The sequence below is a fragment of the Mandrillus leucophaeus genome, unplaced genomic scaffold (genome assembly GCF_000951045.1).
Source record: "Mandrillus leucophaeus isolate KB7577 unplaced genomic scaffold, Mleu.le_1.0 Scaffold73, whole genome shotgun sequence".
Taxonomy (NCBI): Eukaryota; Metazoa; Chordata; class Mammalia; order Primates; family Cercopithecidae; genus Mandrillus; species Mandrillus leucophaeus.
The window spans coordinates 4803143-4820711 of record NW_012107919.1 but is presented as its reverse complement, the minus strand read 5'-3'; the positions used below and the strand labels follow the sequence as shown (position 1 = coordinate 4820711).

At 36.2% G+C, this 17569-nt stretch overlaps 1 protein-coding gene across 2 annotated transcripts in view; it reads left to right on the top strand.

Annotated features, from left to right (window-relative positions):
* The window catches only part of ELP4 (elongator acetyltransferase complex subunit 4), a 276719-nt gene that overhangs the window by 26383 nt on the left and 232767 nt on the right, over window positions 1–17569 (top strand). For both annotated transcript variants that reach the window (XM_011965594.1, XM_011965595.1), the window contains exon 3: window positions 7638–7759. In XM_011965594.1, coding sequence (XP_011820984.1) covers window positions 7638–7759 — 122 coding nt within the window. The remainder of the gene's footprint in view (window positions 1–7637; window positions 7760–17569) is intronic.

Below are 17569 nucleotides of genomic sequence, written 5' to 3'. Positions count from 1 at the left end.
TGATCCACCCGCCTCGGCCTCCTAAAGTGCTGGGATTATAGGCATAAGCCACCACGCCTGGCCACAAGTACAGATTTCTTACATGCATGTGTTGCACAGTGGTGAAGTCTGGCTTCTTCATGTACCCATCACCCAAATGGTGAGCATTGTACCCAATAGGTATTTTTTCAACCTTCACCCCCTTACCACTCTTCTACCTTTTATAGTCTCCACTGTCTGTTATTCCACTCTGTATGTCCATGCAGCCTTTGTCATTTATAAGTAAAAACATGTGGTATTTGGTTTTCTGTTTCTGAGTTATTTCATTTAGGATAATGACCTCCAGTTTCATTCGTGTTGCTGCAAAAGACATCTCATTCTATTTTATGGCTGAGTAGTATTGTTAGGGGTGGCGTATATCCCGGTAACTGGTGGCAAATCCATATGGGTCTGCAGCAACCTCAATTCTTGCCTCCTCAGAAGAAAGAATTCAACTGCGGTGCATAAGGCTGAAAAAGAGACCAAGGCCAGTTTCAGAGCAGGAGTGGAAGTTTATTTAAAAACTTGAAAGCAGGAAAGTACACTTGGAAGAGACTCAAGCGGGCATCTTGGAGGTCAAGTGCAGGGTTTGACCTTTTGACTTCAGGTTTTATATTGCTGACATACTTCGGGCATTTTGCGTCCCTCTTCCCGTGATTCTTCCCTTGGCGTGAGCTGCTTGCATGCGAGGTGACCTGCTAGCACTTAGGAGATGAGCCTGTGCGGTGTGTTTACTGGAGTTGTAGACATGTTCACCGGAGTTGTAGATATGTTCACCTTAGGCGTTCTTCCCTTTTGTGGTGGACTACCCCGGGAAAGTCATACTCCGTCATTTTTGCCTTTTAATGCGCATGCTTCAGCTCACTCGCCCAATTCCTGAGATCTTATTGGAAGCTGCCAGTTAACAGTTTCATTGGGAAACTGCTGCTCTCTCCCTAGCATCGACTGCGACCAGTTATCATTTTAGAGAGGCAGTGTGACAACTGCTGGACCATCACCTGATGGTCCCTGGACATTCTTGGTGGATTGGGGGAGCCTCTCCTGCCCTGCTCCTGCCTGGTTAACTATCTACTGTTAACAGTATTCTGTGGTATTTATACTACATTTTCTTTATCCAGTCATCTGTTGATGGACACTTGAGGTGATGCCGTATCTTTGGTATTGTGAATACTGCTATGATAAACATATGAGTGCAGGTATCTTTTTTATGTAATTATTTCTTTCCCTTTCAGTGTAACCAAGTAGTGGGATTGCTGGATTGAATGGTAGTTCTATTTCTAGTTCTTTGAAAAATCTCCATAGTGTTTTCTATATGGATAACAGAATAAATTAGTACAAATTTACTTTGTGCTAATTATAAAATATTTATATTTTTTATAAATTTGTTCCCACAAACAGTGTATAAGCATTCCTCATTTACATTTTAAAGAGAGAAAAGTGGCACTGTTATACCACTGTTAAATATTTTTACTTATGCAAGTTAAACCCTGCTGTTCAGCTACAACTATGTAGAGCCTGTAGACCAGGATAAAAGATTTAGTTCCTTTTCTCAAGAGCAATGAGGAACCACTGAAAAGTTTTTAATATTTATTTATTTATTTATTTATTTATTTATTTATTTTTGAGACGGAGTTTCGCTCTGTCGCCCAGGCTGGAGTGCAGTGGCGCAAACTCAGCTCTCTGCAACCTCCGCCTCCCACATTCACGCCATTCTCCTGCCTCAGCCTCCTGAGTAGCTGGAACTACAGATGCCCGCCATCATTTCCGGCTTTTTTTTTTTTTTTTTGTATTTTTTAGTAGAGACAGGATTTCACCGTGTTAGTCAGGATGGTCTCGATCTCCTGACCTCATGATCCGCCCACCTCAGCCTCCCAAAGTGCTGGGATTACAGGCCTGAGCCACCACGCCTGGTCTGAAAAGTTTTAAGTAGGAAAATGAGATGATCAAGTTTGCATTTTGAAAATGTTACTACTAAATTGAAGGAGGAGGATTAGGGTGGATGCAAAGAAATGAGAGAAAATTACAGTCATTTAGGTAAGAGTTTTGTGGTTTTTGTTTGTTTGTTTGTTTGTTTTGAGACGGAATCTCGCTCTGTCGCCCAGGCTGGAGTGCAGTGGCGTGATCTCGACTCACTGCAACCTCTACCTTCTGGGTTCACGCCATTCTCCTGCCTCAGCTTCCCGAGTAGCGGGGACTACAGGCGCCTGCCACCACGCCCGGCTAATTTTTTTGTCTTTTTAGTAGAGATGGGGTTTCACCGTGTTAGCCAGGATGGTCTTGATTTCCTGACCTCTGCCTGCCTTGGCCTCCTAAAGTGTTGGGATTACAGGTGTGAGCCACCGTGCCCGGCCAGGTAATAGTTTTTAGTAGTATGACTAGTGGAATGACATTAGCATGGAGGGAAATAATCACATTCCACAAATACTTCGATACTTTGATAATACATTTCACAGGATTAGAAGGATGGGAAGAGAGGTAGATTGGGGTGTGTGTGTGTGTGTGTATGTGTGTGTGTGAGAGAGAGAGAGAGAGAGAGCGATATTAGGTATAAATTCTGGCTTTCTGAAAACTGAAAGAGGACCACATTTGGTGGAAAAAAATAATGAGTTACTGAGTTTCATCTTGGGCATGTTGGCCCTGAAGCATCCTTATTCTTCTGTATTTAGTACTAATAAAACCCTAAAAGCAGCATGAAAAGTCCATGGTAAGGGGGTATAGCTAAGTAAAGTATGTTCATAAATTTTCTAGAATATTATTCAGCCTTAAACACGTTGGGTACAAGACTATAAAGCATGTTAGATTAAGTGAAAAAAGTAGGATACCAAATCCAATAATCACCGAAAACATAGAAAAAGTACTGAACGGAAATAGAGCAAACTTTACACAATGATTATTTGAGGATTGTGGGTGAATTTTTTTAAATTTAAATTTTCCATCTTGTAAAAATACCAATCTTAGAAATTAAAAATTGTAATACCAGGTTTGTTTCGTACATTATTGATTTATAATGGTTTAAATGGTTGCTTCTCTAAACTGACTTAATAGTAATTACTTCAGGTAAAATGAATTCTTTTTTAAACGTGACTTTCTAGTTAGTTCTAAAGTTGAGTGGAGGTGAATTCTTAGTTATACAACGTAAGCAATTTTTACAGCTGTGTTAATCAGTAGTCAGTGCTGATCATCTCTCCCATAGTTGTCTCTGCTAGCTTTTCCATCTGTCAGCTGTAAGCAATGCAGAAGCATTGAAAACATTTTCCTTCGCCGTAACACGCTAAAATTCTCATAAAATGTCCATAAACATTAAGTACATTTTGTGAGTGATGAATAATGTTAAAGAACTAGCTATGTGTTTTAATATATAAAATTAGACTTTGTGTAAATTGACTATACTTTTAATCATGGATTTTCTCTAAGATAATGTGCTAAGAAGATATCTAAACAATTCAACACCTGATATTTTGGTCGTACTTTAGGGAATTGTTTTAATAAATAAACGTTATTTAATTTTAATTTATGTACAATAAAATGCACCCATTTGTTTATTTATTTTATTGAATTATTTTTGAGCCAGGTTCTCGTTCTGTTCCCCAGGCTGGAGTGCAGTGGCACAATCATGGCTCACTGCATCCTTGAGCTCTTGGGGTCAAGGGATCCTCCCGCCTCAGCCTCCCAAGTAGCTAGGACTACCAGTGCATATCACCACACCCAGCTAATTTTTTTATTGTTTTTTTGTAGAGCTGAGGTATTGCTTTATTGCTCCTGCTTGTCTCAAACTCCTCACCTCAAAGCCATCCTGCCACCTCGGCCTCCCAAAGCATGAGGATTACAGAAGCAAATGACTGTGCCAAGCCCATTTACTTATTTTAGTGACTTTTTACAACTGTATATGCTCATGCAGCCACCACCACAATCAAGATATAAAACACTTCTGTCACCATAAAGTGTTTCCTGGTACTCAAGTTTCCTGGCCCCAAGCACCTAACCTCTCCTTTCTGTCACTAGTGATTAAGTTTGCTTTCTATAGAATATCATGTAACTGCAATTTTGCCATACGTACTTTTTTGTATCTGGCTTTTTTCACTTAGCATAATTTTTTTTTGAGATTTATCCATGTTGTTGCATGTATAGTCAGTCCTCTGTATTAGCATGTACCACATCCTTGGATACAGAGGGCAAAATGTAAGGTACTAAGCATCTTTGGATTTTGGTATCCATGGGGTATCCTAGATATCCCATCCTGGATGTCCTTCGTAACCAATCCCCTGTGGATACCAAGAAACTACTGTAAATTAGTAGTTTATTTCTTTTTATTGCTGAATAGTAATCCATTTATGAATCTATCATTTGTTTTCTCCATTCAGCAAGCAGTTGATGGACATTTTACTTGTTTTCAGTTTTTGGCTATTAAAACAAAAGCTGTCATAAACCTTCTGTATAAATCTATGCAAACATGTATTTTCAACTCTCATGGGTGAATACCCAAGAGTTGAATTGCTGGATCCTATAATAAGTGTATGTTTAACTTTTTTGGAAACTGCCAAACTGTTTTTGTTTTGTTTTGTTCTGATTTGTTTGAGATGGAGTCTTGCTCTGTAACCCAAGCTGGAGAGCAGTGGCGTGATCTCAGCTCACTGCAACCTCCGCTTCCCAGGTTCAAGCGATTCACCTGCCTCGGCCTCCCGAGTACCTGGGATTATAGGCATGCACCACCATGCCCAAGTAATTTTTGTGTTTTTAGTAGAGACGGGGTTTCGCCGTGTTGGCCAGGCTGGTCTCAAACTCCTGACCTCAAGCAATCTGCTTGCCTCAGCCTCCCAAAGCGTGGGGATTACAGACATGAGCCACCACATCTGGCCTGCCGAACTGTTTTCTAATGTAGTTACAATGTTTTGCAATGCCACTAGCAATGTTGGAGCATTTTATTTGCTCCATGTACTTGTCAGCTAAACATCTTTTAATATTTTTTTTGGCTATTCGTGTATCTTTTTTTGTAAAGGGTGTGTTCACATCTTTTGCTTATTTTTATGTTGTCCAGTTTGCGTTCTTATTGCATTATGAAAGTTGCTAAAATATATACTGGATACCAGTCCTCTACTGTAGATATGTATTGCAAATATTTTCTATCTGTAGCTTGCCTTTTTTAAAACTTCCTATTAGCTGTCTTTTCAAAGGCAAATTGTAAAAATTTTTATGAAGTTTAATTTATTCATTTTTTTTCTCCAATTCATGCTTTCATGTCCTAAGAAACGTTTGCCTACTCCAAGGTTGTGAAGAAGGCATTTTCTTCTAATAGTTTTAATTATTTCAGCTTTTTAAAGTCTGTGATTCATTTCAAGCTAGTATTTATTACTAGTTCAAGAGATAAGACGGAGGTTTTTGCTGTTTTTTGATTGAGTATCCTATGAGGCAAGATTGAAGTTTTTATTGCTTTTTGTTGTTTAAGTATGGATATTCAGTTATTGCAGGACCATTTGTTACAAAAAATTATTTCTCCACCTTTATCAAAAACCAATTGTATGGATTTATTTCTGGACTCTATTCTTTCCCACTGATCTATATTTCTGTCCTTTTGCTAATTCCACATTACCTTGATGGCTGTAGCTTTATAGTAAGTCTTGAAATAAAATAGTAAGTCTTCCAACTGTGTTCTTTGTTCAAATTTCTTTGACTGTTGTATTAGTCCCTTCTCGCACTGCTCTAAAGAAATACTTGAGACTGGGTAATTTGTAAGGAAAACAGGTTTAATTGGCTGATGGTTCTGCAGGCTGTACAGGAATCATGGCTGGGTTAGGAAACTTACAATCATGGCCAAAGGCAAAGGGGAGGCAGGCACATCTCACATGGCAGGAGCAGGAGGAAGAGAAAGAGTAGGGAGGTGCTACACACTTTTAAACAACCAGATCTCATGATAACTCACTATCATGAGAACAGCACCAAAGGGAAAATCCACTCCCATGAACCAATCACTTCCCACCAGGTCCCAGCTCCAACACCGGGGACTACAATTTGACATGAGATTTGGGCAGGGACACAGACCCAAACCATATTAACTGTTTTCTATGACCTTGGATTTCTTTGTAAGTTTTAGAATTACCTTGTCAATTTCTCCAAAAAGCTTACTGGGATTTTTATTGGGATTCCATTAAATCTACAAATCAATTTGAAGATTTGAGTCTTCTATCCCATGAACATGATATATCTCTCCATTTATTTAGGTCTTCTGTACTCTCAGAATGTTTTGTACTTTTCAATGTAGAACTAATTCTTATACATATTTTCTTAAATTTATCCAAAATATTTAATTGCAAGTGAGATTTCTAAAATTTCAGTTCCTATTATTTGTTACTATTATGTAGAAGTACAATTAATGTATTAGTATAGTATAATTAGTATAGTATTAATATAGTATAATTCTTTAAATACTATAAAGCCAAATCCAGGATTATGATATATATTAGTATATAAAATATATTAATGCAATATAATTATAGAATAATTATAATTCTAGATATTGTAGTAATGACAATATAATTATAATTATTATATTGCATGTCTATATAACTATATAACTACAATATAATTATATTGTATTATATATTTATATGATTATAATCTATCATGTATAATTACCATAATTTTGTTTTAAATGCCATAAAACCAAAGTCAGTAATATTACATAGCTAAGACCTTCCATACGATATTGATTAGAAGTAGTGAAAGTAAATATACCTCCATTTTTCCCAATCTCAGAAGAAAAGCATTGCATCTTACCATTACATATGATGATATCTATAGGTTTTTTGTAGATCCCATGTGTCAAGTTGAAGATGTAATATTACTGGATTTGGTTTTACAGTATTTAAAACCAAATTGTACTAATTATATGTAATATAAATATATATTCTATTACTGGATTTGGTTTTATGATATTTAAAGAACTATTTTCATATATTTTTGTGAGGTATATTAGTCTGTAGCTTTCTGTTTCTGTGGTATCTTGGTCTAGTTTTGGTATTGGGGTAATACTGGCCTCATAAAATGAGTTTAGAAGTGTTTCATCCTTTCCTCTTTTCTGAAAGAGTACATGTAGGATTGGTATAATGACTTCCTAAAATTTGATAATGATGTGTAGTTTTGTAAAACTCTTTGATTTTGATGTTAGAATAATAATGGGCCTATAAAGTAGGAATTGTTTCCTTTTCCTTTTTGCTGAGTTTAAGTACTGGTATTGTTTTTTCCTTAAAATGTTTAAATTTACTCGTGAAGTTCCCTATACCTGAAGTCTCTATACAGACTTCATACACCCTATACCTGAAGTCTGTATACACCCTATACCTGAAGTGTGCAGGGGGTAATTTTGTGGATATCAAAGTGATATAGTAGTTGGAGAATGATGTCTGGAGCCAGAAAGTCTGTTAAAAGTACTTAGTTCTCATTGACTCTCTTTACAAGTCTTAGCTTATCTAACTATGCCTCAGGAATACACAATTATTGTTCCACCTCATATAATTGTTTTAAGGGAAAAAAATATAAAAACATATGAGTGTGCTTGCTATTTGATACCCATTTGATTCTTTTCTTGCTATATGTTTCTAACTGCAACTTTTCCTTTTTTACAGAGGAGGATAAATATAATATTTACTCACCTTTGCTCTTCAAGTGTTTCCTGGCAGAAGGAATTGTCAGTGGGCATACTTTGTTGGTTGCATCTGCTAAAGAGGATCCTGCCAACATTTTACAGGTATAGAATATATGAACTTAATATTGCATTTTGAATGTTTCATGAAAAAATATTTTTATGTATGTAAACAAGATATATGTTTGTATATATACAAACTGTATTTAAATGCGTTAACGGGATTATACATTTTTTAAAATCTCAGTAAAAAGTATCCAATTTATTTGAACATAGAGTTATATTTTAAAGTAATGTTCTTGAACAATTTTTTAAAACTTCATATGAGAGGTGGGGAAACATTAAGCTAATAAAAACTGACACTAAGTAAAATTACTGGACCAGGCATTCACAAAAGTCATGCTTAATAGCAAAAATTCTAGTTTACACTTCTTATCGAAGAAAGGGGAAAATATCCTTTAATTTTTTTGCTTCTAATTATAACATCTTCATTTTGACTACTACTATGGCAAAGCAAATTTTCCAAAGTCTAAGTTTTCTATACTGCTAACAAAGTATGGGTTAACTGTTGCTCTTAAGAAGCCTTTAAAAGAAACTTGGAATTCGAATTTTCAGCCTGAAACTATTATATAAAGTATAGGAAATCACTACTATATGAGTTAAAGCAAATAATGGAATAAAAACAAAAGGCACATCTATATAATCAGCAAATTGGCTGATAAGACATTTTAAATATTTTACATTTCTACTTAGCACAAGCAAAAATAAACTGATTCCAAGGCACTACAACATTTGCCATTTTTACTGCAAGCTTTAGGCAATTTTTTTTTCTTTTAATTTTGAAGAGATGAGGTCTCACTATGTTGCCAGGCTGGTCTTGAATTCCTGGCCTCAAGGGGTTCTCCTACCTGGGCCTCCCAAAGTTCTGGGCTTACAGGTATGAGCCACCACATCCAGCCTAGTGCAAGATTTAATCATAGTTTCATTCTAAATGTATCTAAGGAAATTAAAATGTTCATACATAAAAAAATTATTATATCTGATAGGTAATATTCTACACTGTCATGATAATAAGAGAACTCTGGAAAACATTATATGAAGCAAAACAATTGCAGATTGTTTGGTAATTATATTACCAATATGCCAGAGGTATAAATCAGAAGAGTCAGATACTAGAAGTACACATTGATTAATATTAGTTGTCTTGGAGAATGCTACAGATGATTCTCTTCCATGATAAAATATGTCATTAATGTACCGAATCTTTAAGCCAAAGCACACTTTTTTCCTCAGAGAGGACACTTTTTTAACTTTTAGAATTCTTGGTTTCTTTGTCCATAACAGAATCCTAATTTAAGCCATTATTTGAATAGAGTTAATAATCTAAAGTCATTTTTCCATAGGATATTTTAATTTTAGTATATAGTTTGCAAAATGGCAAATTAGTCATTTATAAGGAATTTGTAACATAATAAATACTAATTCATAATACCTGTGAACAAATGCCAACAAACTTCTTTGCCTTAGTATAAAAGTTACAATAATGCTGAGGTCAAAACTAACATAATTCGTTCATATGATTCAGATTTTGCTTGTTAAATAATACTACTATAAAATCCAAAGCAGAAACCTGTATATAATTGATTTTCCTCTGATTGTAGGGCTTATTTTTTTTTCAATCACTTTTTTAGTTGTTTACTTTTTATGATATTTTTTGGTGTTTTCTTTTGCTCTTTTTCCTGCCTTTTATCATCTTGGCCAACTTCCGGACAGTGCTACACTTGCTAGGAGCAGTGGAGTAAAGGCCAAAACCATTGTTGTAAGTAAGCTATACAGGTTCTTCATGGCATATTCGACAATATACTGAGACTAAGATTTTATATGAAACATCTATATAGCCATCATAGGAAAATTTTGCCAACCAGAAGCAGAAATACCTATATATGCTTTTTAAAATAAAGTGTTTTATTTTTATTTTTTCCTCTTTCAACCCAGGTAGCTGATGTTAAAAATTTTCAGTTTGCTTTAGAGAATACTTTAATTCCAAAACTAATCCCTGACGTCTTTCTTAGGGGTGCCTTGAATTTGTACAAGTTAGTATTAAAAATCTCAGTGTACTTTACATATCCTTCTTTAGATGATGTGAGGGAGTTTGAAGCTGTAAAAGAAATATTACCTTTTCATCAAGCTTTCATAAAATAGCCAGTCATTTATGGAAGTAATTGTGTGTTGCAAAGACTTAGTCATACAACAATTTTATGGTGTAGGAGAATAAAATATAAAACTATAGTTAAAAACAAAACAGACTCTTAAAAAGTACACCATGTCTGACCCAGTTGCATATGTCTGACCAAGATAGATAATAAAGTCCAGATTTCTCCTCATGCCTGAAACAGCTGGAAAAAAAAAAAGCAGCACAGAATATAAGAAATAACAGTTTTCAAAACACTTGGCATCAGATAATAAAAGTGATTCCTAGCTATACAAAACAAAGAAGGCAAACCCTATAACTTCCCTACCTTACTGAGTACAGTGTTTCTGAGCCACAGTGCAAAGAAGAGAAACACAAGATAAGATGACCTTCAGGCGGCACAGCTAGGAGCACAACGAGGTCAAGGAAATTCTGTTTATAAATCAGAGTACCTGAATGGGCAGTACCTGAATACATCCAGTGAGTTAGAGATCTGCATAGGGTCTCCCTCTAGTCTTCAGTTGAGTGCTCACCTGTACATGTACATGAGGAAATGGCCTGAGGCTAGAAAAGGAACTACCTGACAATATTAGAAGTAACAATCCCCAGGGCCAACAGTAATTCCTGGTCCCACATGCCAGAGTGAAAAACTTCATGATTTATGAGATGTCAGGTGGGGTATTTAGAAGAGTTTTGCATTGGTAAAGAGCAAAATTATCCCCAGTTTATAAAACACTGCTCTGGTCCTGTCCAATGAGGCTTAAAAACAAGGTCTGAAGTAACCAGCTGTTTTCAAGTAACTTAACTGTGTCCCAGACCAAAGCTTAAAGTACGGTAATATTAAAGTGTCCAGCACTCAACAGGATAAAATATTCTGTGTCTGGTTTCCAATTAAAACATAGTAGACATGCAAAAAATAAGAAAATATAATTTTAATAAGGAGAAAAGTCAAAGCAAAAAAGAAATGTCATGATAGAATTAGCAGATGAAAACGTAAGTTTTATTATAAGTATATTCTAAATATTCAATAAGCTAGAAGGAAGATTAAACATGTTAAATGGAAACATGGAGGATGTAAATATAACCACATGTTAAACTTCTAGAGATGAAAACTACAGTGACTGCAATGAAAAATACAGTTGAGGTGCAAAGTGAATTAGACACTGAAAAAGAAAAGGCTAGTAAATTTGAAGACATGGCATTTAAAATTATACAAGATGAAACCTGCAAAATAGACTGGGGAAAGAAAAGGATGTTTGCATTAGTGAGCTATAAGATAACTTAAGGGTCTCTAACACGTGATTGGACTCTGTGAAGGGAGAAGGAGTGGTACAGAACAAATATTTGAAGAAATAAGGAATGAAAATATTCCAGAAATAATGAAAAATATACCACAATTCTAAGGTGTCTGGCAAACGCCAAGTTTTAAAATTCCTGAAGAAAACAACATCAATGCACATCATAATCAAATTTCTTGAAACAAGTGATAAAGAGAAAATCTTGAAAGTGACCAGAGATAAAAGCATATTACATAGATAGAACCAAAGATAAGAATGACAGCTGACTTTTAGTTTTAGGCAATACAAACCAGAAAACAAGGAGGAAGTCTTTAAAATGCTAAAAAATAAAAATAAAAACATGCTATCAATTCAGAATTCTATACTCAGCAAACATCTTCCATAAACAAAGATTTTGCAATTTTAAAAGGTTGTTTTTTATGAAAGCAAAATAAAGACTTTCTGAAATGCTAAAATCCAAAAGAAGTCACAACCACCAGACTTGCATTGTAAGAAATACTAAATAAAGTTTTTCACAAAAAAAATCAAAATAACACCAAATGAATATTTGGATCTAAACAAAGATATCAGAAGGACTGTAAATAAGTACATATATAATACTTTTATTTAAGTGAATATAAAATACTTTTTTTCTCATTTTGTAAAGATAAAGTCATTAATGGTGAGAAGGAGAGAATAAAGGAAAAATGCAGAATTGGGAGCATGATGGATATATTTTTTGTCTTGATTATATTATTGGCTTCCAAAGTATATGTGAAGGGACTTCAAAAAGTTTGTGGAAAAATGGAATTAAAACATAAAACCGTAAACATTATTTCAAAACATAAGCTCCATCAAGTTCAAGACACTTTTGTGAGTGAGGATACCAGCCATTTAGTCGATTCTTAAAGAACTGAGGGTCCTGGGAATTTAACCATGTCAGTAGTCTTTTTTACTTTAACTGAAGAAAAATGGTGACATTTACAGATATTTTTTGAAGATTGGGAAATAAAGAGAAGTTGGAAGGAGCCAAATCAGTACTGTAAGATGGACACATAATGATTTCCCATTGAAACTCTTGCACAAATACCCTTGTTAGATGAGAGGCATAAGCAGGAGCTTGTCGTGGTGGAAAATGACTCACTGGTGAAGATTTCCCAGACATTTTTTCTGCCAAATCTTTGGATATATTTCTCAAAACAGTCATAATAAGCAGATGTTGTTCTTTGGCCCTCCAAAAAGTCAACAAACAAAATGCCTTCAGCATCCCAAAAAGTTGTTGTCATGACCTTTGCTCTTGACTTGTCCCCTTGTGCTTTCACTTCATCACTTCGACCTCTTGCTAGCCATTGCTTTGACTGTGCTTTTTCTTCAGGATCACACTGGTAAAACCATGTTGCATTGCCTGTCATAATTTGTTGAAAATGCTTCAGGATCATGATCGCACTTGTTTAAAATTTCCATTGAAAGCTCTGCTCTTTGCAGCTGATTTTGGCATAACAGTTTTGGCACCCACAGAGTGGAAAGTTTGCTCAACTTTAATTTTTTAGTCAGAATTGTGTCAGCTGAACCAATTGAAACGTCTGTGGTATTGGCTATTGTTCTGCTGTTAATCATTAGTCCTCTTCAATTAGGGCATGAACAAGATGAGTTTTTTCCCTGCAAATTGATGTGGATGGTCTGCAGCTGCAGCCTTCATCTTCAACATCATTTCATCCTTTCTTAAAATTAGTTATCCATTTGTAAAGTGCTGATTTCTTTGGGGCATTGTCCCCATAAACTATTCTCAGAGCATCGATGATTTTACCATTCTTCAACCCAAGCTTTACCATAAATCTGATGTTTTTTCTTACTTCAATTTTAGCAGAATTCACATTCTCTAATGGGTCTCTTTCTAAACTGCTAACTGTTCTTCTTAGTGCCTCAAACTAGATCTTGTTAAGGCAAATTAGTATGAGTTTATTTTGGTGCAGAAAAGTTTTGGAAGTTATGCATAGTTTTTTTCACAATATGCTTTTACCGTAAACTTTTTAAAGACTCCTTGTACCTCTGTAGAATATTACCAAATTATATGCATTAAGTATGGGCAGTTTGTTATGTGTCTGTTATACCTGAATAAAGTTATTTCTAAGAAAAATGGAATTTCAGTTAGTAAATTCATGTTCAAGTACAAGTTCTGCTGTTTTTTAAATAATTTCAGCAACTTGCTTGTACATTACCTCCTCTTTTATGAAATAAGGGTAACACTTATTGACCTTGTGAAAGTCTTTTCAAAACATATTATCACCCTAATTTTATAAGTAAGAGATATGAGACTAAGTTGACACAGATTTCTAACCTAGTATCAAAAATAATAATAATCAAACTTCCCTTTACTTTGGTTTCCCTAGCAATTCTGATATAAGTAAAATGTGAGATATTTTATTTAGAGGACTCTGTGTCACTGTGGTCATCTCTTAGGCCTCATCTAACTTGACTCATCAACAGCACTTGATATCATTGATCACTCGTTCTTTCCTGATATGCTTTCTTCCTTTCAGGATACTACACTTTCTTGGTGTTCTCCTCTCTCTAACTGGCCACTTTTTCTTATTCTTCTTTGCTATTTCTTACTTATTTACTCAAACTTTTAATAGACGTGTCTTAGGACTCAGACCTTAGGACTCCTCTGTTTCTGTTCTCTCACTGATCACGTCTGCCCCAAGGATGTCAATACTATGTATATGCTGATGACTTTCAAATTTATAATCTAGTTGGACCTATCCTGAGCTGCTACTGCGTTCTGTACGTCTAACTCCTACAATTGTATATCCAGCTCCCTGCAGTACATCTTAATTTAGTCTGTTGGAGATATCTCAAACATAACATGTTTAAAACCAAACTCCTGAACTGCTCTCCCCAAGCCTGTTCCTTTTTCAGCCTTTCCCATCTCAATTAATGCCAACTCACATCTTCTGTTTGCTCAAGCCTAAACCAAGAATTCATCCTTATCTTTTTCTCTTATACTCTCCTTCAATTTCTCAGGAAATAGAAATATATTACTTTGAACATAAATTATTTATTGCTTGGCCTCCTTGTTTCTACCTTTGCTTCTCTTCAGTCTGATCTCACCAAAATATTCAGTGAGCCTCTTCAGATGTAAGTCAGATCATGTCACTCATCTAAACTCAAAACTCTCCAGAAGACAAAGGCCACAGTCCTTATAGTGACTTTCAAGGCCCTAGCTAATATTCTGTTACCTCCCCTTTACCTGTCTGACCTCATTACTTAGTATCTCCCCCTGATTTTATTCTGTTTATATGAACTACCTTGCTTGCTAGACATGCTCCAAAATTAGGGCCATTGGATTTGTTGTTCCCTTTGCTAAGAACTTTTTTGCTTCTCTCAGACTTTGCTCAAATGTTGCCATCTCAGCAGGGCCTAACCTAACTACCCTAATAAATGTTACAACTTCCTACTCCCACTCCCCAGGCCTCCTAATCCTGTTAGCTGCCTTATTTTTCTCCACAGCCTTACTGTCACCTGGTATGCTTTATAATTTACTTCTGTATTTGTTTATTGTGTTTCTTCCGTACAAGTCTTTTCTGTTTTATTCATTGCTATATTTCTATTGCCTGTTACAGTGGATGACAAATGTATACTTACTATATATGAATAGTCTGAGGAAACATGATACCCAAATATTTGGTCAAATATTATTCTAGGTGTTCCCATGAGGGTGTTTTGAATGGAATTAGCATTTAATTTGGTAGACTGAGTAAAGTAGATTGCCCTCCCTAATTTGGGTGGGCCTCAGCCAGTCAACAGAAGACCTCAATAAAACAAAAACACTGACCATCCCCTGAGTCAGAGAAATTTTCCTGCCTCTTTTTGAACTTGATAATTGACTTTTTCCTGCCATCTGACTCTTACCGAAACATCAGCTCTTCCTGGGTCTTGAGCCTGCCAGCTTGCAAATTGGAATTACCCCTTGGTTCTCTTGGTTCTCAGACCAATGGACCTTGATTAGAACTACGCTGTTAACTATCCAAGGTCTCCAGCCTGCCAACTTAACCTGCAACTCTTCGGATTTGCCCACATTTATAATGATATGAGACAGTTTCTTACAATAAATCTCTTTGCACACACAAACACACGCACTCTTGGTTCAGTTTCTTGAGAAAGCCTTAAATAATACAATTTTTAATGCATTAAAGCAGGGGCCCGAACCCCTCAGGCCGTGGATCAGTACGGGAACGGGGCCACACAGCAGGAGGTGAGCAGCAGGCAAGTAAACAAAGCTTCATCTGTATTTACTGCTGCTCCTCATTGCTCGTATTACTGCCTGAGTTCTACCTCCTGTCAGATCAGTGGTGGCATCAGATTCTCATAGGAGCATGAACCCTATTGTGAACTGCTCATGCAAAGGATCTAGGTTACGCACTCCAAATGAGAATCTAATGCCTGAAGATCTGTCACTGTCTCCCATCACCCCCGTCTAGCTGCAGGAAAACAAGCTCAGGGCTCCCACTAATTCTACATTATGGTGAGTTACATGATTATTTCATTGTATATTACAGTGTAATAAGGATAGAAATAAAATGCACAGTAAATCTAATGCTCTTGAATCATCCAGAAACCATCCCAGTCTGTGGAAAAACTGTCTTCCACAAACCAGTCCCTGGTGCCAAAAAGGTTGGGGACTGCTGCATTAAAGGATTCTCTTACTCTAGAATATCATAGGTTTGGTTTTATTTTAAAGTTGTTATTTTTTCCTCTGGCTTTCTTCTATCTTCCCCAGCTTTACTGAGATGTAATTGACTAATACAAGCTTATATATTTTATATATATGAATTATTTTATATATATATAAAAAATGCATATAACATGATTTGGCATATGTGTACATTGTGAAACGATTACCACAATCAAGTTAATTAACACATCTATCACCATACATAGTTACGATTTTTGGTGTGGAAGGAACACTTTAGATCTACTGTTTTAGCAAATTTTAAATATACAGTACAATATAATTAACTATAGTCACTATACTGTACATTAGATCCTCAGAACTTACTCATGTGATAGCTGAAAGTTTGTAGCCTTTGACCAACATCTCTTCATTTCTTCTACATTCTAGCCTGTCACAACCACGACTCTTCTGTCTCTAGTTTTGAACTAAGGAATGTATTCTAGTGTCATCATATCCATTATGCTTTATCTTGTGCATTTAGAATGTATTATCAAAGATATTATTATTGCTGACACAAAAATCTAATTGTCTTAAGCATTAGATTAGTTTTTATATAGCATTTCAGATTTGATAGTCAAGTTATATGTTCACCATAAAGTTGAATGTGTGATCTTTAGGAAAAATTAACTTGTTTGCTTTCAATGTCATTATTTCCTTTTAAATAAAGCCACTTACATAGATAAGTACTGAAAGTAGTCAAAGCACGTATATGCTAAATAATCTACAAAGTTAACATTTCCCTAAATTAATACATTTAGTGATTCATTTTTAAATTATTTGAATTTTGATTATGTTTTCATATTTCACACTGCTCTACTCTGAAAATATATCTGGTTTTAATACAGTCATTTCACCTGTTAGTAATATTTCCTAAATTCCTAATATTGTCATTTTATACTTCTTACATATTTGTTATGGAATAAACAGTATTTGATTTTTTGGCACACTTACAATGTTGTACAAGCACTGTGATTAGAAGAATAAAATGGATACTTAAAGTGAGGGGGGTGCCCAAGATGGCCGAATAGGAACAGCTCCAGCCTCCAACACCCAGCGTGAGCGACACAGAAAATGGGTGATTGCTGCATTTTCAACTGAGGTACTGGGTTCATCTCACTGGGGCGTGTCGGACAATCGATGCTGGTCTGCCGGTGCAGCCCGACCAGCAAGAGCTGAAGCAGGGCAAGGCGTTGCCTCACCTGGGAAGCTCAAGGGGGAAGGGAATTCCTTTTCCTAGCCTAGGGAAATTGAGACACACAACACCTGGAAAATCGGGTAACTCCCACCCTAATACTACACTTTTCCAAGGGTCTTAGCAAAGGCAAATCAGGAGATTATATCGCACACCTGGCCCAGAGGGTCCCATGCCCACGTAGCCTTCCTCATTGCTGGCACAGCAGTCTGAGATCTAACTGCAAGGTGGCAGCGAGGCTGGAGGAGGGGCATCCGCCATTGCTGAGGCGTAAGTAGGTAAACAAAGCCGCCCGGAAGCTCGAGTTGGGTGGAGCTCACCACAGCTCAAGGAGACCTGCCTGCCTCTGTAGACTCCACCTCTGGGGACAGGGCACAGCTAAACAAAAAGCAGCAGAAACCTCTGCAGATGTAAAAGTCCCTGTCTGACAGCGTTGAAGAGAGCAGTGGTTCTCCCAGCATGGAGGTTGAGATCTGAGAAGGGACAGACTGCCTGCTCAAGTGGGTCCCTGACCCCTGAG